At 43.6% G+C, this 24,348-nt stretch overlaps 3 protein-coding genes across 3 annotated transcripts; all 3 read left to right on the top strand.

Moving 5' to 3' along the window:
- Window positions 1-2,199: 2,199 nt before the first annotated feature.
- On the top strand, window positions 2,200-8,565 carry lancl1 (LanC antibiotic synthetase component C-like 1 (bacterial)). Its single transcript, XM_029515161.1, has 10 exons — window positions 2,200-2,252; window positions 2,563-2,716; window positions 2,800-2,917; window positions 3,396-3,606; window positions 4,299-4,446; window positions 4,780-4,926; window positions 5,488-5,670; window positions 5,943-6,119; window positions 7,148-7,220; window positions 7,762-8,565. The coding sequence occupies exons 2-10, from the start codon at window positions 2,630-2,632 to the stop codon at window positions 7,836-7,838; spliced, it is 1,221 nt and encodes a 406-aa protein (XP_029371021.1). The 5' UTR covers window positions 2,200-2,252; window positions 2,563-2,629; the 3' UTR covers window positions 7,839-8,565.
- A 1,861-nt stretch (window positions 8,566-10,426) lies between these two features.
- mylz3 (myosin, light polypeptide 3, skeletal muscle) lies at window positions 10,427-13,956 on the top strand. Its single transcript, XM_029515175.1, has 6 exons — window positions 10,427-10,554; window positions 11,104-11,131; window positions 12,550-12,693; window positions 12,954-13,124; window positions 13,253-13,330; window positions 13,434-13,956. The coding sequence occupies exons 1-6, from the start codon at window positions 10,552-10,554 to the stop codon at window positions 13,460-13,462; spliced, it is 453 nt and encodes a 150-aa protein (XP_029371035.1). The 5' UTR covers window positions 10,427-10,551; the 3' UTR covers window positions 13,463-13,956.
- Window positions 13,957-15,612: 1,656 nt separating this feature from the next.
- On the top strand, window positions 15,613-16,791 carry LOC115050508 (long-chain specific acyl-CoA dehydrogenase, mitochondrial; the record flags this gene model as incomplete). The annotated part of the gene is given in 9 exon segments (XM_029513347.1): window positions 15,613-15,692; window positions 15,788-15,822; window positions 15,825-15,909; window positions 15,983-16,015; window positions 16,017-16,079; window positions 16,081-16,122; window positions 16,199-16,266; window positions 16,340-16,491; window positions 16,669-16,791. Coding segments are annotated over 9 exon segments (681 nt in total), but the record flags the coding sequence as incomplete, so codon positions are not given.
- Window positions 16,792-24,348: the final 7,557 nt, after the last annotated feature.

The following is a 24,348-nucleotide window of genomic DNA, read 5'->3' as shown; positions in this document are numbered from 1 at the left end:
ATGTAATTGTCAGCTTCATTTGCAGTTTGCGAGGCAAGGTTGCACAAGTCATCAAAATGGGGCATTAAATGCTTCTAATAAACAGTTCCTAAGTTTACTGCGCAAAGATGAGTGTTAAGAAAGTCCACAGTTCAAGGCTCCACAAACTCGGGTGTTGTCTTAAAAGCACTAGCAGGAAGCAAAAGATAGAAATTTAGATTGGACAGAAAAGACGACAAGATTTAGACGATTTCGTCTTCTGACTCACAAAGGATTATCATTACAAAAACACATCTGCAGCCAGAGTAATGCTGAATATCTGGTCCTGATTGAAGATAAAGATGAATGTTTTGATGATTTGTTTAGAACCTGGATGAAGCAAAGTAAAGGGGAAATGATTGAGGGATATTCACGAATAGAAAGCAGTAATTTAAAGTCCTTTAGAGGCCTGATCCAATTGCGCTCATTTTTAATGTGTAGTATCATCTTGCCACGACAGTATACTTTGACTCAGCTGTACCAAGCATAAGGGGGATTTCAGGCCTGGTGCCGCCTCCTTCTCTGCAGCGATTGTGAATGTGCAACACCAGCAGTGAGGGCCAATCAATAGCAATTCCGTGTACGCTGTGATTACAGCAATTATTGTCACCATACAAGAGAATGGGGTGTTGTCTGGCCATTGCCAAAGGTCAGGGGTACATTTGCGGCTCATGACGTTTCCATGGCAGCAGTGCAAGTCAACTGTGCTGCACCCTGTGATCATAAATTTAGGCTTGTCTGTTTATTTTTGAAAGTCAATAGCATCACCAGTGTGGCATCCTCATCAAAGGATTGCTGAGAAGGTGAAAGATTAGCTGTGGTGGATTCACTGGCGGTGGTGACAAACACTGTGCAATTACCCGAAGGTGTTGATGGAGTAATTTCTGAGATTAGACACCTGTGTGACAAAATCATTCACAGCTCCAATGGGAACGGTAAGTGTTCAAGTGAGTTATTGTCGCAAATGTGTCCATACAAAGCCACCATACAAAGCAGTCCTCGATGAAATCACCACTTGAATTCTCTATCTGATTTGAAGAAGCACAGTGATTTTCATCTATGAGTTGGTGAATGCAGTCACTCCAGCACAACCCTTGCTGAAAGCAACCTTCTGCAAATGTTCCTATGACTGGAATCATTGCATTTGTCTTGAAGGAATATGGATAGTAAGTATGTTTGTTTATGCTTTTCCTCTATGGCTTTCTGCCAAATAAATATAGCATTGGCTCCATCTGTAGACTGTTTCAGACAATAAAGATCTGCGTTCAAATGATACAAGTACCTGAATAGGCTATGATGTACAACTGGAGTAATCAGACATGAGTTTTTTAGTCGGTATAATAGGGGAAGCAAGATAAATTCACGTGGTGATATAACAGAATGCATCATAGCGTTACCTAACATGACAAAATGGCACATCTTGTAACAGAACATTATATGGTGTCGATCACACATTATTACCGAGAGGAACTATTTGTTGCTGCTTTAGTTTTCTAGATTTGTATTTTACACACGCACACAAACATATATATATATATATATGTGTGTGTGTGTGGGTGTGTGTACAGATTCAACGAGAGGCGATTTGGATTGATTTTTTTTTTTTTTTTTTTTTTTTTTTGTTTGTTTTTTTTCCTGGGTTCAGGCCAGCCATCCAACCATGCAGTAAAAGTGCGCATGAAGGTGAAAGGTGTTTGGTGTGTTCAATTCTGATGTCCACACTCTCTAAATCTTAGATTATTAGTATAAATTATTTTTGTACTGTGTGCTTAGTTTTATAATTCATGGAAAATAAATGAATGTGATCCTTTACAGAAAAAGTATATCAATTCTGATGCACACACTCTAATGGTTAGTCAATTATTATAGACTACGTGCTTGTCTTTCTAATTTATATGAGCGATTTAATGTAAGAATTTACATAAAAAAATAAATAGCACACAGTACATGTTCTGTAGATGAATTCTTCTGAACACTCTGTAATTGTGGAGAAAAATAATTTTCGTTTTGCGAAGCTATTTTTATAATTTATATGACACCCATTAGAGTAATTACGAACAAACAAATAAAACATGAATTCTTATCTATATTTCTATATTTTTTTTTTCAGCATGAGTTGTGCCAACACTTCCACCACAGCAGGTGGCAGTAACGCGTTAGCTAACACTAAAATCTTCGCAGCACGAAGTGAAGACGAAGACGGTTCAACAGCAACAGCGCAGTCCCCTTTGGAGGTACAGGTCCATGGTTCAATTGCGTGCTCTTAAAATCGTCTTTGTCTTTATATAAACGCGAGGTGTTTCCAAGCGGTGGCGCATTTTGTTATATTTTTTTTAGCGTAAAAATGTGCACGTCACCCCGCTAGCCGTTAGCTTTAGCCGAGCAGCTAAGCTAAGTAGTTGGGAGTGGATGTGCAGCCCTGAAGAAAATGCTAGCTGCGTCATATGTCTATTCATCCTGTTTTATGTTATCCTCAGAGAACTAGTTTGAGCTATTCTGCTTTCACTCCTTTATTTTTGTCTCCTGTGCATCGTCTCTTTGCAGATTATTTCTGGTTTCGTCTAGGTCGTAGAGGTAATACGCAAAGAGCAGCGTTAAAAAGGCTGCGAAAATGGACACAAGAGCCTTGAGAAATCCGTATCACGACTATGATGGGAGCCCTGTGTGCACACAGGCCTTGTTTGACGGTCACGGAAAGGTAATGCACAAGTCGGTGTGTCGACAAGCCAAGTGTGTCTGCGTTTGATGGGGTCCCTCATTTTAAATGTTCTTTACCTTCAGCTCACATCGGAGTTTGCCCAGAGGCTGAGCAGCAAGATCAGTGAGCTCTTAGCTGTCATGGAAAATGGGCTTAAGTCTGCAGATCCAAGAGATTGCACAAGTTACACGGGCTGGGCAGGTGATGACACTGTTACATGTCTGTTTTTCATATGTGACATCATTAGCTCTGATAGCAAGGAGCTGCATGAAAGCCTATTTTCAAGCTGTGAGGCTGCATGATTGTGTGTTTTTATTTTTTTATTTATTTATTTTTTTTTTTAATGCTTGAAAGATCTCAGTTAAACAATTCCAATTTACTGTCCTTGTAAATCTTGATTAATTGATGATTCTCTGTCTCATCTCTTGCTGTAACAGTCCACTTTTCAAAATGAAAATCTTCAATCATGTTACCGATTCACATTTAGTTTTTGTCAATTGAAAATGAATATGCACATAATCAGGGGATTGATTTTCTTTAAAATGTATGTCTCAGTTTTCGTCAGGTTAATTCTTTAGCAGCTTTGCACACACTTCATTGTAGATGATCAACAATTGCTGTTCAGGTTGACTTCAGCATCTTGCTTTTTTTTTTTTAAATTGATATCCTGTGTCGACAGGCATTGCGCTGCTCTACCTACACCTGCATAGCGTGTTCAGGGAAGACACCTTACTTCAAAGAGCTCTGGAGTATGTCAGCCGCAGCCTGAACTGTCTGACCCGACGCCATGATGTCACCTTCCTGTGTGGGGATGCGGGGCCACTGGCTGTGGCTGCTGTTATCTACCATCGTCTGCAGAGGGGCCAAGAGACTGATGAGTGTATCAACAGGTCAGATTAGAGGACATTTAGCCATCCATGGATATGTTTCATGTTCCTGGCTAGAAGGTCATTTTTAATTTAAATAAAAATGGGCCCTCTGTAAATTTCAAATAAAGCATTTCTCTCTGAAATACATACAATGTACAGATGTACCCAGCGTACTTGATATACATCTCAAAGATTGGTGATATTTAAGGATGTTGCAAAGACAATAAATATCAGTATTGTAATTGTGTTGCTATTGACTCAACCAAATATGTAATTAATGTAGATTTCAATGCAAATAACATTTTCTTTTTATGCATCAATTTCTGGTTGTGGTTTTTTTTGTTTGTTTGTTTGGGTTTTTGTTTTTGCTTTTTTGGGCACTCATAGATGGAGTATGTTAACCAAAGCTATAACCTTTATTTGTACAGCGAAATACAGTTACATGTAGCTGCAGTAATGCTCGAGAAAATAAGATCTGGTTTTATTATGCTCAAAACAAATACCTTTGATTGCACAAGTAGTTCTTTACCTCTGATTACTTAATTAAATGAGCAGTCCCTAATTTTACCATTACTCTTGATTGCCTCCATTGAACTGACCAAAGTTTAGTTCATTGTTGTCTTAAATACTACATTTATTCTAAGATTTGTTTCATGAGTGCAATAGATGATGATGCCAAAAGCTTATTGTGCCTTGTGGTTTTTCCTCACCAGACTGCTGCAGTATCACCAGACTGTGGTGAAGGGATTAGGCGGGCTGCCAGATGAGCTACTTTATGGTCGAATGGGCTACCTCTACTCCCTTGTCTTCATCAACCAGCAGCTTGGACATGACAGGATCCCACTGCAGTATATCCAACAGGTGGGGCAGAGCAAGGAAACAGTCTGAGGCACAGTTGTGTCTGACTAATTGTTTTGATTCCAATGCAGATGGGTTTTTGCATACCCAGTATCCTCCTTTGGAATACAGGATAAAAAAAAGGTGTTAATATGAGCAATGTCAGTTTGAGACTGTCTGGCTTTAATCCTTATTCTCTGACTTCCAGGTCACTGCCCCTTGTTTGCCGTTTGGTCCGAATTTGCTTGGTTTTTACACATCTTGGTCCAATAGCTCTAACTTTCCCTTCCACTGATTTCTTTCAATTGAACAGATTAATTGCAATTCTGAGCTGGGATGTGCCGTTTACCCCCTCAGATCAGTGAGGCTGTACTTGCATCAGGTGACCAGCTCAGTAGGAAGTTCAGGGTCCAGAACCAGAGTCCCCTGATGTACGAGTGGTACCAGGAGCAATACGTTGGCGCAGCCCATGGACTGGCAGGCATCTACTACTTCCTCATGCAGGTAAAACAGTCCTCTGGCATGTGTGGCAAGCTACCTATTATCAGTCTTCATGAAACAAAAACAGCAAAGAAAATTGAAAAGAAAATGAATTTACATAAATTTTTTTCCACTTCTCTATATATCATCGATTGGTTGAGTGTGTCATTTTGGCATAATTAACTTTAACTGTTGATTCATCTGGCAGTTGCTTTTCAAATTAATCAAATGACTAATGAACCTTAACATCAGGAAATCCTCAAAAATGTCGCTCTCAAGTGTTCCGATATCAAAATACCATTTAATCGTATCTATTTATATCTTTAGGAAATATAATACACAAAAACATAATGCAAAAAAAAAAGCTAATAATCACCTTTGAGAAACCAGAAGTAGCACTTTCTGCTTGATAAAGCACTTAAACAAAGCATCAGTGACTGAAATCTTTGTTGGTAAATTGAGTAATTGAAAGGACCGATTGTGTGAGCAATAACCTCAGCCGAGTGTGATAAAAGCCACCTGTTACCTTCCACCTGCTCGTTTTTCATGCTCTCCTAAACGCAGTCTAATCTGTCTCGCATGCAGCCAGGCTTCGTCTCTGTTGAGGAGCATGTGCACAGGCTGGTGAAGCCCAGCGTCGACCACGTCTGCAGGCTTAAGTTCCCCTCAGGAAACTACCCTCCCTGCATCGGGGATGACCGGGACTTGCTGGTGCACTGGTGCCACGGCTCGCCGGGGGTGATCTACATGCTCCTGCAGGCATACAAGGTGAAGAATGGGTCATTTTTGCGCAGACAAGCAAAGAAGACATACATGGATATTCCAGCGTTTCAAAGGGGTGTTAATATACAGACCTATAGTGCCATCTTGTGGTGAAGTTTAGAAAATCTTTAGTTTAACCTCAGGGGAAAATTGGCTAAATCCAAGCACATTATGATCACATTTTACTTACATTGCCATCAGGCTATACAAAAAGGGTCAATTCTGACATAAAATGTTTCCTTTTTTTTTCCCCCCATCTTCTTCATCCCTTCCTCCAGACCTTTGGAGTGTCTCAGTACCTGGAGTTCGCCCTGCAGTGTGGAGAAGTAGTGTGGCGTTGGGGTTTGTTGAAGAAGGGTTATGGGCTGTGTCATGGAGCAGCAGGTAACGCCTACACCTTCCTGGCTCTCTACCGGCTGACGCAGGACCCCAAGCACCTTTACAGAGCCTGCATGGTGAGAGGGCATGAAAGAAACTTTCAAGTCTTTTCCGTATACATCAGTCTCACGGTACAGTCGCATAAACAACTGCAGATATAAATTGATGTGCCCGGCAGTGCATTCATTTAATTTAATGTCCAAAACCCCAAAATTAATTTCTGAATAAACTGTTCTATTTATCCCTGAAAGTTTAGTGTGCATTTGTATGCACAAAACAAAAGGAATGTCTCTTTGTATAAACATTGAATGTGAGTACCCAGAAAATAACAGCATTTTATCTCAATCAAGCATTCAAGGAAGGACAAACACCTTATATAGGAAAACCAATTAAATCAATTTTCTTTTTATGTTTCTCACAATGACTTTCAAAATTTCTCTGCCGCTGGACAAATTTAACAGCTTTAATGAATAATGATCCACAGTCCTAACCCACTGTGGTACAATAGGTTGAAGAGTTTATCATGTAACCACAGCATACAGAAGAAGTCGATTTATTTTTCTTTTATCCTCATACTTTATGCTGTGTTTGTCCTTTCCTTGAAGAGATGAAAGTCATTTTAAACTTTGTTAAAAGCTCCAACTAGTTACTGAGAAGTTTGGAAGCTCGCCAGCCTCAAAATCGAAAACTATTCCAGGAACGTTGGGTATGTGAGAGGCAGGGGCTTTTATGTTTATTGACAAAGGGTCAGTAGCTGTCTGTGCCAGTCGGCGTCAATGCGGCACCGGGCGAGGCGGCAACAGGCTCTCTGGATGCACTCCAGGTGGCACAAGTCCCACTACTTTGATTAATATGCATCTATTCATAGAGGATGGAAATAGACTCTTCAGATGTCTTGCCTTTGCTCTGCTACACGCTCCCAGTGCAGCAGGGTGACACAATGGTCATAATCTGATACCCCAGCAGATGCTAGGTTTTCACTGAGAGGAGCACAATTTCTAGCCTCTGTTGACATTGCCGGCCATTCTCCTGAGACAGTTCAACTCCAGTGCTCTCCTGTGACGCAATAGAAATATCATAACACAAACTTGCTGTCTTTCTCCAGTTTGCAGACTGGTGTATGAACTACGGCAGGCACGGCTGCCGAACACCAGACACCCCCTTCTCACTTTTTGAAGGTAATTTGTGATGATGTGTTCACCTTTGCAAAAATTACTTCTCATTTGCATGGCCGTTCAAAAAAAAAAAAACAAAAAAAAATGCCTGGTTCAATAGATTACACTAGACATTTTTCATCAAGTTTTTTTTGTTAGCTGTGTGAGTGCGTCATTTGGTGTTAATGAGGGTGCATTTTGTCATTGTTTGGCACAGTATGTCATCTTTACTCAGGATTGGTTCTAGTGTCCTGTTAGATTAAGGAATATATTAAACGCCAGTGCTAATGATGCTCATGTGAAACCATTTGTCTGACAGGAAGACTCAAGTAGCACCCTCTCAGTTATGCTGTGATGTTCAAGACTTGTACCACTAAAGACTTTTTGACCGCATCAAGATACATTTTTTTTTGTTTTAGCAGTTATACATTGAACGAACATCTATTAATATTAACTCCTTGAAGGGATTACCCAGGTATTACCCCGAATGAAAACATTGTATTGTTTTTCCTTTCATTGTGTCCGCCATCAAATGTAAATTTATCATTTTGCTTTATGTTTGCAGGTATGGCGGGAACCATCTATTTCCTGGCCGACCTTTTGCAGCCGATGAAAGCCAAGTTCCCGGCATTTGAGGTGTAGAAAAGTTTCTCCACTGGTGTCCCACCCTCACCTTCCTGCCACATCCCCAAAAAACACAAGAAGAAGGAGCAAACCACATCTTACAACCTCCTGCATGCAAACAATGAACACATCTGGATAGATAACATTCAGACTTGGCGGCTGATTTTGACTCCTGCTTCAAACATTGTGCCATAACTATTCCTGCTTCTCAACTGCAATAACAGGTTAAATCCTCGACTCTTAAATATTTCAAAGACGTGTCCGCTGAGAGTTTCCCCAGCTAGTTTTGGTTCCATTGTGTGAAAATGTATCTTTGCTTTTGCTCAGACTTATTTCTGTATGCTCGTATCTATAGAAGACTTTGATTTTCGGTGAAAAGTAAGCAAAAGTTTTTTTATTTGAGTTTTGGGCTGTTTTGTTAACACTTTGAAATTGTAAGTTTGTGTAACTTAAAAGGAAATGGATGCTTTGGTTTACAGGAGATACATAAACGGAGCTCCAGTAGTTACTATGCTCTAAATCTAACAAAGATGTGTCATGTGTTCAGGGCTTACCCCACAACACTGGGTGCAAGCTGTTGCCTGTCCTTTGCGCTGTCAACCGTAAACATGTAAACCATGTGTCTTTTTACAGCTGTTGCTCTGTGGTGAATTTCAGTACCTTGGTGTCATTGTGCAGCAGCAAAGAAAAGTCACAAAGGGGCAGCAGAGAGCTGAGAACTTGCAAATAAATGTCTGACCTCTGACTGGCAAATGAAGTGCATTCACAGGCAGTAAGTGACACTCATGTACTCATGTTCTTGAAAATCATGTGATAAGAACTCAGTAGGAATAAATAAGACGTCTTTAATTGTATAAAGACAGATTTAAGGTATTTAGCTGGTTACATATGACTGATAAGTGTCTGGTCATCTAGTCCAAATAAGGCTCATGTAACAGTGAAAACTGAGCATAGACACAATACCACTGCTCTTTTTTAAGCCCCTTGCCCCTGCCTCTTTATGAGCTGGGGCCAGCTGGGGTTCTTGGAGGTGGCTTCAGTGGTATAGAGTCTTCAGGAGTAGAAGCGTTTATTTCCTCCACCCCCTCCAATCTGCAGGGTCTGTCGGGTGTAGGAGAAACTAAACACCTCCACCAGGAATGGGAGTAAAAATAGTGCTCATCTGTGCTGGGGTGTGGTCTCTCAGACTTGTCTTTCACTTCGGTCCACATACTCCCAACAAATATCCTTTCACCCTTTTCCTTCTGATGTTTCTAAGTCTGACAGCAAAAACACACCGGCTTCACCCACCGTCACTGAATTATCTCATTGTGTGTGGGTAAATGGGCACTTTCTGTTTTAGGGGTGCACACATTTCATTTTCTGATATCGTGTCTCATGATCTTCTGTCACACAAGGGAGTTTGGTTCATCAAAGACACCAGACACTGAATTTGCAGTGCAGTCAGGACATAATTTTAAAATTTAATTTTCAAAGACTGAGCTGAGTGTTCATGAATGTAGAGGTCATACACTGGCCTCAATAACGCAGGTACCCTTTTAGTCACAGGAATCCCAAAGCTTTTTAAAACTTACATGTATACAAGTATGTTGTTTTGGGTTGGGGTTTTTTTTCCCCATGTTAGATTTATGGTAATGATCTGAAACTATTCTATGAATTCATTCCTGAGTGGTCTTGTTTAATGTGGTGGTTCAAAAAAAAAAAAAAAGTGTGAGGGAACTGCTGCACTAGAGGATGCAGGCTGTAACTTCAGTGCAGTAAATATTAATGGCAATCTTTCCACAAGAGCTATTCCATCATTTGGCAACAATTACAAATGGTGATAGGATAAATGCATCTAAATTAAAAGAGAATGTATTGAAAACAGAGTAAAGGATGGATGGTAGCCAGCCTGGAAGTAGCTGTTTAATCATTTTTTTCAGGGTGAAGAATATAAAATAGGTAAGTAATCAGGATAAATAGCTTCAACAGCACATACAACAACAAAAAAACGATCAACAGGAATCACAGTGCCAAACCTAATTAGGTCCCATAAGTGTTAACGGAACATTTTATGGATCGTCTGTGATTGGAAGAGCTCAGAGGTGTAATGTCCATTCATCTTCGTAAGTACTATGAAGTGCATGAAGTTCAGTTATTAAGTTCCCATTTTAAAAACCTTTCTGAATGAATGGTTTTTGCTCAGCAGCTATTTAACCATAAGAGGAGGAGCAGTCACGCAGTTTAAAAATAAACACCTTGTAAATGAGCTCTCTGGGTCTGAAGCAGGTCTGACGTTGGACTCCAGGTAGCCCAGTTCGCTCCGTATTCACAGAAAAATTCCTTACAAATATCCAACCACGCCATCTTAAGTCTGGCAAAACTTTTGGTTTTTGTTGTTGTTTTTCTTTGTTTATTTTTATTTATTTATTTTTTTTTTTCGAGAAACAAGTGTACATCTTGAGACTGGACTCAGTCTTGACACAGTTCTCTGGACTTCTAAAAATACCCCTGTCCCCTTCTAAAGGCCTACTCCCACTGCTTGGAGGGCACATGGCTCTCCTTTCCGTTTGCCCTAAGAAAGTTAAAGATGTTCCAACATGTCATCTGATCTACCTCATTAGCATACGTGACATCACATGCCCGGGATAAATAAGAGGGGGGCTTTGACCATGGCTCAGGACCACTCTGTCTTGGGATCTTCAGCTTCTCATCTCCTTTCTTTCCGCTCCTCCAGCTCCTACTCTCCAAAATGGTGTGTACTAAATTCATTTTTGGACCTTTCTGGGTGGGGCATAACAATTGGAGTTACTTTTTTTTTTTTTCTTTTTTTTTTTTTTTCCCCTCCCCCCCCCCCCCTTCTTTACCAACCTGGGGTGATTCTTTGTGGCATGGGGTTTGGATACTATCATTTCAAAACAAGCCCTTAAATTGGGTGTTTCTTGGTATCACTGAGAAGGAAGACTGGCATTTTTGAGACGGTCTGAATAAATGGTGGACAAAAAAGGTTTCTTTGTGCCCAGGACCACCGCCTAGAAGTACATCCCTATCAGTCCTTACCATCTCTGTAGATTACTGCAAAAAATGTTTTATTTGCCACCAATCTCATATATTTGGGAATAATTTCCTCAGTTGAGAATTGCTAGGACATCTTATATTTAGTGTTCTTTCATTTGTGCCATTTTCTGTACTCATAAATCATCTGCATTCATTCATTTCTCTTTGTTGTGTGTGTTGATGTGTTCGTAAATGTTCCTTTCTGTGTGGGTGTCTGTGTGCGTTTTTGTCTACTTCTACATGGCAGACCGAGTTCACAGCGGACCAGATTGAAGGTAGGCGAATAAATGTCAATCCTTTCCAAAATAAAAACTGAACGTTAGAGAAGCAGCTGTGAGAATCTTGTTTCCTCATCATCATGCAGAGTGACATTTCCTTGCAGCATTATCAGCAGCAGACAGGGTTTTTACAGTGAGCACACTGTGAGAGAAGCTGAAGGATTGAACTTTTAGTCGAAATTAGCTGCTGAAATATTGAAGTAGGGCTTGGGGGCGTGCCATTCCCCCGGTTTGTCCAGTTGTTGGGAAGGATCTGAGTTATGTCTATTCTAAGCCGACCCAGCCTTGTCTTGCAGTCTAAAGTGGCCCTGACACACCAGAGGTGTTAATCCAAAGGCCAAGGTTTAAGATGCAAGCCTGGTGGCATCCTCTTACACAAGGAATCCAAACTGTAACCCCCCCCAAGGACCACTCTCAGTGCAGTGGATGGCATTTAACGCACTTCTCCATATTAATGCTCATCATATTTCATTTAACCCTCATTTGGTTACGTTTTGGCCAAAACCACAGTTTTTGGATTGCATGTATATTGCACCGCAGATGGACATTCATCGAGAAGCGGCACAGTCGAAATGTTAAATCAGATGCTAGATTTGACAATTCTTTGCACTCAAAAGAAAAAATGTGCCTGCTGTCCGTTCTGCTGCATCAATACGACATGCCTAGTATTTAATAACCAGTGGTGATATATGCAGGTCAAGACGAGGTGTGGATTACACCACAGTCAGCATTCTTATGTTTAACCCGAGCAGGGCCGTGGAGCCATGCCTCTATATGGTCTGGGTTAAACTGTCCGGGTGTATCAGCTTGCTCCCGATGCCACCCGAAATGCAAATGCAGGCAGGAATGGAGACGGGTTGGGTGTGGGTATGGGGGCCACAGCTGTTCCTTCTGCTGCCGTTCAGAGGCCACGCAAGAACATTAATCTGTTGAAAGGGTCGCTTTGAGTTGGCTTCCCTGGAAGGCGCGTAGAAATAGATAACATTTGTTCAGCCACCAGTCTGTACCTTACTCCGCTCTGCTAGGACACAGCTGTTGCTCCCAATTAGCTGTGAACAATGACCAAAGTATGCTGTGTTTGATCCCCTTAGCACAGTGTGATGCTGCACAGCTGACATAGGTCACTAAGAATCCTTCATTCGGAAGAACACAAAACCCAAAAGGGACAGATCTAATGGACACCAAAAAGAGAACGTCACAAACATTCGTGTCTATTAGAAATATCCTACATAACGTTTTGATTCGACCATAAAAGGATACTTTTTTTTTTTTAATGACTATTGCAGAACTATGAGCAATTCAGCCATGTCTTAATTCAAAGCGCTTTGTGATGGAAGATAAACTGTTAACATGTGTGACCAGCTCATGTCAGTGTCTAGCAACTCAACCATCTCTGATGCTCTCCTCCTTTCCAGACTTCAAGGAGGCTTTTGGTCTCTTCGACAGAATTGGTGACAGCCAGGTGGCCTACAACCAGGTGGCTGACATCATGCGCGCTCTGGGCCAGAACCCCACCAACAAAGATGTCAACAAAATCCTGGGAAACCCCACTGCTGATGGTAAGGATCCAACCTCAGCCCATGATGTGTGGAAAGACAAAACATTTGGGCATATTTTGAAGATGTGTGAGATAAAGGTAGATGCTGAGACGTAGCAGTAACACGGGAAGAGTAGCACCAAATTTTACTACTAGATCAGGTGAGGTAGGAGGGTCAGTTTAAAGCTCCTGCATGTTTTTAGCAGCCTTTCTGTGACCCATTAATGTTGAAAAGAAGCCTTTTTTTTTTCCTTTAACATAATGTCATTTGTAACTCAACAGACATGGCCAACAAGAGGCTGAACTTCGACGCTTTCCTGCCCATGCTGAAGGAAGTCGATGCCATCCAGAAGGGTACCTATGATGACTACGTTGAGGGTCTGCGCGTCTTCGACAAGGAGGGCAATGGCACAGTCATGGGCGCTGAGCTGCGCATTGTGCTGTCCACCCTGGGTGAGTCTCAAGTCACCTTCCCCAAATATAGAAGCACACAAATATAGTTTGCTTAGCATGCACAGAATGAGTGCATGTGTCTGAAATGGCAAACGCGGCCGCTGACATGGAACCTTGTGCAACCCAAGGAGAGAAGATGACCGAGCCTGAGATCGATGCCCTGATGGCCGGCCAGGAGGACGAGAACGGCAGTGTGCACTATGAGGGTAAGATTCGATTTCCCCAGCAAGCCTTTTCTTTTTAGTTTGTTTGGGTATTTGTGAATATATGATGCTAAACGTTTGAACACGTGGCTTTCTCCTCTTCCAGCTTTTGTCAAGCACATCATGTCTGTGTAAGAGGCCAGCAGTAGGAGTGCTGAACAAACTGTAGCTCGCCTACAGACAGCCCAGCAGTGTTCAGGACATCGACACTGTTTTAAAGACCAACCAAGGAAAGACAAGGACTATGTACAAGGGATGTTGAAGCAAACCCATCTTGTTGTTTATTTTGTTTTCCTTTCCACTTCGTCTCAAACCCTCCTCTCTCGGGACATCACCTTCTCTCCGTTGTAGACCCCACATCACTTGGCCTCTACTCCCCGCCGGGGCGCGTCTCCACACTCCACATGGGGTGAGGAACGGGGGAGACGGGGTGTGACCACTCACCAAGTGAGGGTAGATCCCTAACTTCCCACCGCCACCTCATTCAGTCACGCCACCACTGGCCCAGCAATGCCAAAGGTGCTGGAGAGTGGTCGTGGATTGACCGCCAAAAATCTCCCCCTCCCCTGAAAAGTTTTATTTATTTCCACTCTGTTCATTCAGAATAAACTTTTCCAACGTACATCCCATCTGGGTTGGATCTTGATCTTTCATTGACCACATAAACTTGCAGGTGTTGCAGGGTTAATTAAAAACTAGATGTTACATTGAGAACAAGTCCGTGTAACATTTGAAACATGAAATGGCATATTCACACTTGAACAAATGGAAAATTGAATTTATAATGATTAAAAAACATTTATAGGTCACTACAGTGGCCCATCCGGCGTAACCCATAACCCTGTCAAAAAGATGCCCAAAATAACAAATACATATATATATAGATATAGATATAGATATATATTCCATGCACTCAGCAATTTTGCTGTCTCGCCCTTATTTGGTCTGATGATGTTTTTATTTGCATAAAATGGCATTAGCTACGGGCCGGCACAGCGGTGTAGTGGTTCCAAGACACAATAACACACTCTCCTTGTGCACGCAAACTCTAAATTGGCCGGAAGTGTTGTTGGTCTCTGTCCGGGTTGTGCCCCGCCCCTCGCCCAATGTGAGCCGGGATTGGCTCCAGCAGCCCCGCGACCCGGAAACGGAAAAACCCGGTAGAAGCTGGATGGATGTAATGAGATACCTAAAATTGGAAGAGAAAAACTGACAGGAATAGCAACAGAACACAAACCGGTCTGATATTCTGCTCCTATAATGTCGCTAATTACATTAAAAACAGTCTTTCAAATTAGCGAAAGAGCAACTCAAATTCCATGCTAAATGCCACCTTGGTGTTAAAAGCACTGAGTTGTCCGGACTCGTTATGACTTGTTTATAGTGTGGCAAATGATATCAATCGGATTTTCTAATCTGTGCACACCGTCAGACCACAAACAAATCTCACGTCATTTCCTGAGTGAGTTAACACGCGTTGAAATTTCAACCTGCAATTTGTTCTTATCCAATGAACGGCCGAGCTGAACCTGTTTTAATCCGCAGAAGAAGAAAAATCGATAGAAACGATGAATGAAAGGTCCCACTCTGCTCCCCTTTTTATATCCCAAAAAAAGCTCCTCAACAGAGGCTCGAGGAGCGACATTATATTTACATTACACCCAAATGATATAAGGTTTTGACAAACAGGAGTGAAAACCATTTTTTTTTTTACATCTCTCTGCGGAGTTTGAAGCAGTTAATAATTGACTTAGGAGTGGTCTGTCTGTCTGAGCAGAGAAGATCTTTGTCGTGTTGGTTGTAGTCCTTTTCGCCAACACTTGTTCCTCTGAAATGATCCAACGTGCTCTTCTGACACTGAGACGTGTAATCGGAGGACGGGTGCCGCCTGGAGCCACTGCAAGGTAAGCCTTTGACTTTCTGATGTGGCTGTCGCTACTTAACTTTTAACTTTTTGTTTTGTTTTGTTTTTTTTAAGAAACAAATGTAGGTGATTTGCATTTATTGAGTTATATTTATTTAGTTCAATGTTTCCAAGAAATCTGATGGCATTTGGTTTTTAGAAGATTTTTTTATTTTATTTATTTTATTTTTATTATTTGAATTTTTTTTTTTAACATGTAATTAACATGGTTCAAAATGTTAAACAAGATATGAATGAAGAGTTAAGTCAATTCATGCAAATAATTGTAGCTCTGATTTTACTGGGAGCATTACAGATGACAGTACTGTCAGACTCTGGGGATCAAGGAGTCCACCCCACTCTGACGGCAAGAGCCTGATGGACATTCAACCAGGACCATGGTCTCTTCAGACAAAACGTGCGGCGCTTCTTTCAGGAGGAAGTGGCTCCACACCATCAGGAGTAGGTGCCAGGACAGATGAAGACCCAAAGGGAACTTCAATTCATCTTCCTCACTTCATCCACTCCCTCCCTTTCTTACTTTTTTCCCCCTCCAGGTGGGAGAAGGTTGGTCAGGTAAGCAGAGAGGTGTGGGCGAAGGCCTGCTGGGAATAATTGTACCGGAAGAGCACGGCGGCATTGGAGACCTATTTTCTGCAGCTGTTGCGTGGGAGGAGCAGTGAGTCGTCCTTAAAATCAAAAAGTCATATCTGAGATCCATCAATTTCTAACTCCCCGTATTTGCCCTCTAGAATGTACAGCAACTGCTCAGGTCCAGGCTTCTGCTTGCATGCCCCACATCATCAAGTATGGGAGCACGGAGCAGATTGCACGCTTCATTCCAGAGATGATGCATCACCGCCATTGCAATGGCAGAGCCAGGAGTCGGGAGGTGAGCACTGAAACTTCCAACACAGCAGCAGTAACGTGTTTCAGCTCTGGTGGCACCAACCCTTCATCTTTTTCAGTGACCTTCAAGGTGTGAAGACGTACGCCAAGAGGGACGGCAGGGACAGGGTCCTCAATGGCAACAAGGTACGGAATTGGACAGCAAGAGTCTTTCATCACAGCTCATTGTAGATCAGCTTGAACGGTTTTCTATCTCCTGCTTTTTATCTCTCATGGTTGGATTGCAGACGTGGCAGTGACCGACCACAAGAGTAAGATGGCGGAGCACGGTGTCAGCCTGTTCCTGGAGGAGGACGGCATGAAGCGCTTCCAGAAGGGACGCAAGTTGGATGAGATTGGCCTGAAGGCCCAGGTACTGCAGCTCAGTAACTTGGGAGCCGTGTGTCTCCATCAATTTTCTACCATCCATCAGGAAATTTAATGTCTGGGCACTGATTCTTTTCTGTCTCTCCTGCACAGCGGAACTTTTCCCAAAAAAAAAAATCCTGTTGTCATCTTCTTGAATAGGAGCGTCTGGTGATTCAACAAGTTGTTGAAGTTGTCTCCTTGTCTTTCCAGAGCGTTTGTGGACTCCCGTACACAGCCCATCTACAGCGGCACCAATGAGATCATGAAAGAACTCATCGCACGCCGCATCATGAGCCAGATGTGACAGATTTTGAGTTTTCAGTGGAGGTGGTGGTGCACTGGTGAAAGTGGGCTAACGTGCACAGATGTTTTCTTTTCGCTCACAAAAGATTTTAGATGCTGTGACAAGTCCCAAACAGGGATGAACAGGTTTTGCAGATTTAATGGTGGAAAATAACATGCATTTTCCGCCTTTTCCTCACTATGCGGTTGTAATATTTTACTTAAAAACAAGAACAATTCAAGAATCATTTTCTAAATGAAGCCGTCCTAATTGCTCGAGGACAGGATGCGGTGACAGAAAGGATAACTGTTTATTAACTTATTAATTTATTGTCTTATTGTGGCTCTGCTGGCCAGTTACGCTCAGAATTGAAAGAAAATAAAGTGCACTGGAATAATAATAATAATAATGAGTGCTGCAGAGCATTGAACGTGAGTGTGAGACAGATATTACTGATCCTCATGGAGTTTTCTTATTTTTGCATTTCCTATCTACCCCCATAACGACTGCTTACTCTCTCTGGAATACAAACGTGTAAAACAGAGACCTGCACTGTGCTATTTCCACCGATAGATGGCAGTCAATGGTTAAGCAGACTTGGATGAGGCCTAACAGATGAGTCTGCTTCCATTTGATTCCATTACAGCAGCTGAAAGCAGACTGTTGAATATGACCAGCTGATTTAAAGCATCTTTACAAAGTTGCAACCATGTTTTCTGCTAATTTAATCTGGATGCCTGTTTTATTTCAGTTTTTCTTCTGGTTTGTTGGCCATTGAATCAGCCTCTCTGTATTTATATATTTAATACCATTTTTCTTTTTCTTTTTTTTTTTTTTTTTTTGCAAATACTACAGTCATATATTTGCTTCATTTTGGATCTGCTGCATGCAGCTGGGGAAAAAAAAAAAAAAAAACAATCAAAAGCTTCGCATACATTAGTGCCAGTTGAGGAAGCAAACAGCAGACAAGCCCCTTCCTCCCCCTCCCCTCCCCTCCGCTCCTTCCACACCTCACCTGGGGGTACTTGTGTGGCCACTCTGCACTGATGCACCTTCCCTGTGCTCTTGTCTCCTCCTATCCTTTTTCCTCCATCTCCTGCCCCTCCCTCCTCCTCCCCCCTTGGCATCAAGTCGACCTCACCCCACTGCCATCTCCTCTCCTCTCCTCTCTCTTCATCCTCCCCTCTCCATCTTTTCCTCAGCAACAGCCACACCCTGGCATTTTCAGCTGCTGCGCTCACTTCCACGCTGGCACGGCGGCTCTTCCTAACAAAGCATCCCATAATGAACACAGAAGCCCCTCGACAACTCTGTGTGTGCATATTGTTGCATGAATTCAGGCCGATGATGCAGCGCAAACGTCCCTCTAATTAAAATGAGGGCTTTCCTTTCACGCACGCTGCAGCCAGAAAATCCCGTTGCGCGCGCACTGCTGCATTTACGGTAACTTCATTTGCGGTGGGAGGGATCACAAGGCCCCCACACCGCTCTCATTGTCACTACGGCTCCCTTCACACTCAGGGGTATTAGTGCAGCCCAGCAGCCTAAACCTCCAGGTAAGATCCGGCCGCTTTGTTTGGCGTTTATTGGGAGAAATTAAACATCACCATCGCTCCGATCGGCGCAAATGTTGAGCCTGAGCCATTTTACACGCAGCACCGGCATCTGCAAAAGTTTCTATGAGGAGCCAAAGTGTGGAAATGTTGCCACCGCTCCTCCACTTAATCCTCAACGGCCGTGCGTCCGCGCGTTATGGAGAGATGTGGAGTTATGCGCCTGGGTTTAAAGATGGCAATTGGATTTGGTGAAATCTCAGCAAGGAGGATGGGATGGGGGGGGGGTTATTTAATTTAAAGGGGTGAAATATATATTGAGGGGTGAAATATCATTAGTCCGCGCTCTTCAGGAGGAAATGTGTACAATTTTGCAGCATTTTTCAGTCTGAGTTTTTTTTTTTTTTTTTTTTTTTTTTTCCTTGCTGTGCGCCGGTGCGCCTCTCTCCGCAGCTGCAGCCTGCGCCTTTTGTTCTGGTCCACGCCTGCATGGTGCTGAAACCGGCTCCATCCACTGCACCACAGCTGACTCACCTCTGAGAGAGAGGCAGCGGGGTTCAAATGAGGGGAAAGTGTCCAGTTTTATCATCCCGATCACCTCAGGAGATGTTTATTTCTGCAGGCTCGTTATGGCCGCTGTCCTGCTCATGCATGCTTGAGGATTTGTGGATTGTGGACTGGGGAGTTGCCCTGCTTGTAGTTGCCCTCGCAGACATTGCCCCCAGTGCATCAGCAGCACATGCATTTTTAATATCAGTTATTCATTTATGTGTAATGTGGTTAAATCAATCACAATCCTTCTGTTATGGCAGCTGCAGCCCGCCAAATAACCAAAAACCTGACTCTCCCAGGCTGGTGGCTGTTAATGGAGATCCTGTCATGATGGCATTTTCATGGAATCACACAAAGGTTCAGTCATAGATAATGATCTGAAAATGTCCAGACTTCCATTATGAGTGGCTCTATTCCCAAACCCGCAACTCCTCCCCCAGCCACCGCCATTTTTTAAATTTTATTTTGATTTGTTTATTTATTTTTTAGCGTAGACACATCCTGAGGCGAAACAGGAATTGCTGATTTTCCCACGTCTCGATGTGAAAGAATGCCTTTATGAAGAGGAGTTAACGCTTTCCATGAAACTAGACTCTGGCTTTTATATTTGCACATTCCAGCTGCTGGTTCTTAAGACCCCAGCTAAGGACCAGGAATGTAATGAAACCAGCGTCCTCGCAGGCTGATGATGATGATGGATTTTGAGTCCAACCTTTGGGCAATGCGGCTCTTCCGAGGCTTAAATCTTCATGTCCGTGCTCCTGCAGCTTTCCTCAGATTGGCTGATTCTAAATCATGTTTGTTTGTTTGGCCTTTCATTCCCTCATTCATTTTCTAGTGCTTATCAATTTTCCGGGTTGATGGGGGTTTGTTTGGTCTGTCAGATAAAATTATGCACTTTGCGATCAACATGTGCCAATTCAGATGCAAACTAGAGGTGATAATTCCTTTTCCCAACTTCCGGGGGTCTGGCAACGTGAATTAGGTGAACACATTGAGGTTGTATCAGGTTTTGCCTAAATCTCTTAAAAGGACAGGCCAGATTGGCCTGCGACTAATCACTGATGGAGTAATTGAAATGACCTTAATAGCGACACAACAGGCTGTGTTGGTGTCTGCGTCTTTACTTGGCGCGAGCCTTGAAAATAAGACTAATTGCAGTGTAAAATGTGAGCGCGTGTCTCAGTGAGCCGTCCATCCAGTCTTGCACGTTCCAACCGCCAGGAAACCCAATCCGTCTCCCCACACCACGCAGGAACGTTAAGTATATTTACCAACGTCAGGTCTGGTTAGGTGTGCCGTCGAAGTCTGGGAAACCGCAGCACCACTCTGCGCTCCGCTGAAACTAAGACACTCCATCTTGGCTGCCGCTTCCTCGTCGGAGCGGGAATTGCATTGGAGCAACTTCTGGAGTAAAAATCAGTTTCTGGTCTTGTTTGCGTGTTGATGCGAGCTTGTTTGATGGGTTTTTGGAGGCAAGAGTGGAGATCTCTTGGTATAATATCAAAGTAGGTGAGCCTGGAGCTTTTCTCACGGGTCACAGGTTGGACGTCTCAGGACGCCACGTGTCCTCCTGTCTGGGGCCTTTTGTGCCGGAGGTGTCTAATGGGAACTGGCAGAACTGTGCTTGTGTTGTGATTAAGTCTTGACTGTGAGAGAGAGGAGACCTAATCTAATTCACATACGTCAGAGGAGCCAAAGGGGCTGCTGACCTGCAGGGTGGGGACACATTTACACACTGTCTCAAAGACACAAGGCAGGTAGAAGAATGAAGAATAAAGAGGACAGAAGAGTAATGATTGATAGAGCAAACAATACAAATGTAGAATTAATAGCTCATAAAAATATTAGTGAGTTGTGGATATCTCTCCTAAGGCCTCTTCGGAAGAAAATAGGGACAGTCAAGCATGTTTGAAGTAGCATCCAAGGGGAAGGATGGACATAGGAAGACGACTGGGTGCATCGTAGATCCAGATGGAGTTGAAACAGCTCTTTAAATTGAGTCTCAGTTGAGCATGAGCTGTCGAGGCATGGTGGTGAGCTGAATAAAATTTGGTTTTCCCCGGCAGTCTGTGACCCTCCACGTCCCGAGCCCTTCAGCCAACCCCTGCTTGTCCTTGTAGCTGCGCTCCATCTACGGTTGACTTGCAGCCAGTGTCCCAAACCAGCCCTGACAGCCAGTGTCACATTTCATTCCTCACGGACGATGCACCGTGACAGAGAGGACGCTCATTCTTTCACTCAAGCTCTCTCAGATGTTGGCATCCATAATTGTTTTTTATTTTATTTTATTTAATTAAATTTATTTCCGTTGTTGTGTTTCAGTTTCAGCCGTGTTGGCTCATCCACGAGGTCATCGTGATGATGGCCGGTTGGTCCATCAGAGAGCATTGATACAGGTCGACCTGGCTAGAGAACATCAAACCCCAGTCCATGCAGCTGACTTATTTCCCTCCTCTGGAAGGCTTTCTTTTTATAGCTCTGTTTTTGTGGACCAATGTCCAAAATCATTCCAAGCAAAAAATCGCACAGCGCTATAACAGGAAGTTTATCTATCGTTCAGCAGCGTCATGATGTACAGTACGACTTGAACTCTCTGCGTCAGGTTTCACACCCCTAGTTGGTGTTCAAGAATGCAGCCAACTGGGCTGTTGGCACATCCTTGATAATGCTGCGCATGTTGCCAGCTTGTTCCTGCATCTGTTTTAATATCAGCAGAAGGCCAGAGTTTGGCCAGATCCTCAGGAGATCCCATTTAAATCCATTTGAGGGGATCCTGGGGACTCCTTCAGTCTGCAGATGGCTGCAGCTTCGGGCGTTAGAAACGCCCTTTCGTAACATCTTTAAGCAGTCAGTTCTTGATAGTGCATGGAGGGAAAAATGAAAACTGAAATTTTGCCGCTCACTGTGCGGTTTATTCTTTTTTATTCCACTTGTCCATCAAAGCCAGGGCTATTTTTAAACTTAATAGCAGCCTAAATGTCTCAGTCGTTACATGTGGGGCTACTGGTCTCGTTTTTCGGACTCTGACCCGTGCCAATGGTGGGAAGAAACCGCTAATGAGCCTTAGCTCCTTCCTGAATGGTGCCGGGGACTGCCTGTTAGCCTAGCGTAGTAGCTACGCTATGTAGCGCCTGAGCCTATTATGATTTCCAGATGTTCAAGGCAACAGCGAGATTGTTTTCTCCCCATTCATTTTTGCAAACAGCGGACTGGCAGCGGTTGGAGGCCAACATGCAACAGGCGAAGTGCACAAGGGCGGATGAATGAGCCACATTGTTGAAGTCCATGTATTGTTTTTCCCGATTGCATCTCAATGTGAGTGTATTTTTCAGCTGATCCATGAAGGAGGGGGGGGATTTGGAATGCATTGTAGTGGAGAGATGTCTCACAGGGATTCAGAGTAAATTGCTTCTCAGGGCCCGAAGCTTTAACTAAACCAGAAATTCTCCTAACCATGTTGGTGTGCGCATGTGGATGCTTGTGCTTGTGTTTGAGGATGAGTGGAAACCCCCCCCCCCGTAGGAGCAGCTCTGTAAAGCCAGTGTGAAATGTGGAAACAGATGGGCGACGTGAATGAGCCGACGACACATCACGTTCCAGTCCAGTCCGTCCGCGGCGGTTTTTACTGGGACTGCCACTGAATGTGACCCAACAGCCGCTTTAAGGACACGGGATGCCATTTAGGGCAACTCCACTGATAAACTTGGTGATTTGTGGATCTGAATGATTTGATTTAAGGGTCAAATAAAACAAAACATCTGGATAAGCCAACCTGTGCTTTGATGGATTCATGAATGAATCATGAATAAGATGACCATGAAATGCTTCTTGTACCTCTTGGACTACAGCGTAGAGGGTTCTCACGTTCACAGTTTTCCTCTCCCCGGACTGTCGGTGTTGTTTTGAAGCGCTGGCTGTTCCTACTGCCCCGTTGGGACCGTCAAGGGCCCCCTTCACCACGGCAACCCCTGCCATGGAAACTAGCCCCTCGAATGACCCTTTTGAGTGCCAGTGTGTAGGCCCTCTGTGTTGCTCTGCCTCGCTCTGTAGTAAGCGGATACAGACTTTTCTCCACCTTGTCTCCTTCCCTTGCTATTTTGTTTTTCTGTGCTTCCTTTTCGACCCGGGAATTCCCTGATTAGGGCAAAACCCTCATGGAGACTTCAGAGGTTTATAAAAAAGGTCTTTAAAATTATAATCCCTCCTTTTCTTTGTTGCGGTTATAAACCCTCGCAGGGGCCAAGCATGTTGATTCAGTGGCGGAGACGGTTCAGCACATGTATGACAGGACATGTGTCCCTAAGGTGCTGTCTGCTGCTGCTGCTGGTGGTGGTGGTGGTGGGGGGGGAAGCGGGGGTGGGAGGGACTTGCCTGCCCCAGGTCGCCTCATTAAATCCCCCAGCATAAATCCCTGCAAGAAAAAGGAGCCATTATCTTTATTTTGGCGACATCACCAGATGTTTATGAATGGCCTCTGGGGACGTTCTCTGCAACAATTAGATTGGTGACAGGCTTTTTCTCCACAAGAGATTTGTGTTGCCGGCTGCTTGAACCGGCGTGGCCAAGCTTTTTAATGCTGACAATGGCCGGTAATAAACTGGTGATAAAGTGGAGCGTTTTTATGCTGACGAGAGCCCGGATCCCGCCGCTTCCTCATCAGATTCAGCACCAACCTCCGCCATGCTTTCCTTCCTTCCTTCCATGTTAGTAGTGACTTGTGCGCAGATCATTTAGGTTTCTTGGTTGCAATTGCTCTGAGCTTATGAAGCAGACATAAAAATATAAGATAGGAATTGAAGATTTCAGTGAAAGTGCAGACTATTTTGTCTGGGAAGAGTTTTCCTCCCTGAACTGCCTTAAATTCTTCATGGCTTAGATTCGACAAGGTCCAGGAAACTTTCCCCAGAGATGTTGGTCCACAGTGGCGGCCACAGCCGCTGCAGATGTTTTAGGCTGCACTTCGATGTTGGAAATCTCCCATTCCGCCACATCCCAGAGGTGCTCTGTTGGACTGAGGTCAGGTGGCTGTGGAGGCCGTTTTCAGTGCGGTGAACTCATTGGCGTGTTAAAGAGAAGCAGTTTGAGATGATTCGAGTTGTCCTGGAGGAAGATGGTCCACTGAGGTCATAAAGCGATGCGCATGGTCAGCAGCGGCACTAGAACTCTGCTCAGATGGGACTAAGGCAGCAGGAAAAAAAACTGAACTCACCTCCTCCCCCTTTTCTTGGTGCAAGACGTTTCCCGTGTCAGACAAGTGTAAAATTAGAGACGGAGGTGCGCGAATGCAGCTCTTTGTCGATACCTGCATGTTTTTGTGACTCTGCAGCCGAGTCCAAACATCAGACGTGAACTTCAAAGCTGTGTCACTCGCTGTCTCCTGTTGTTATCTCTGCCGCTGCCGTGTCTGCAGGAGCTTTAGACCCGATGGCTATCTCCACCTCCTGAGGATGAAGGCTTAGTTTTGTGTTTT

This window comes from Echeneis naucrates, chromosome 2 (assembly GCF_900963305.1).
Source record: "Echeneis naucrates chromosome 2, fEcheNa1.1, whole genome shotgun sequence".
Taxonomy (NCBI): Eukaryota; Metazoa; Chordata; class Actinopteri; order Carangiformes; family Echeneidae; genus Echeneis; species Echeneis naucrates.
Note: the sequence above shows the minus strand (reverse complement) of the source record. Positions and strands in the feature narration are given on the sequence as shown.

What these genes read in the sequence shown, in the direction of transcription:
- lancl1 (XM_029515161.1), top strand. Translation starts at nt 2,630, where the DNA reads ATGGACACAAGAGCCTTGAGAAATCCGTATCACGACTATGATGGGAGC. An exon ending in TCTACTACTTCCTCATGCAG is followed by an intron (nt 4,927 to 5,487) that starts GTAAAACAGTCC and finishes TCTCGCATGCAG; the next exon opens with CCAGGCTTCGTCTCTGTTGA. An exon ending in ACCTTTACAGAGCCTGCATG is followed by an intron (nt 6,120 to 7,147) that starts GTGAGAGGGCAT and finishes GTCTTTCTCCAG; the next exon opens with TTTGCAGACTGGTGTATGAA.
- mylz3 (XM_029515175.1), top strand. An exon ending in CATTGTGCTGTCCACCCTGG is followed by an intron (nt 13,125 to 13,252) that starts GTGAGTCTCAAG and finishes GTGCAACCCAAG; the next exon opens with GAGAGAAGATGACCGAGCCT. An exon ending in CGGCAGTGTGCACTATGAGG is followed by an intron (nt 13,331 to 13,433) that starts GTAAGATTCGAT and finishes CTCCTCTTCCAG; the next exon opens with CTTTTGTCAAGCACATCATG.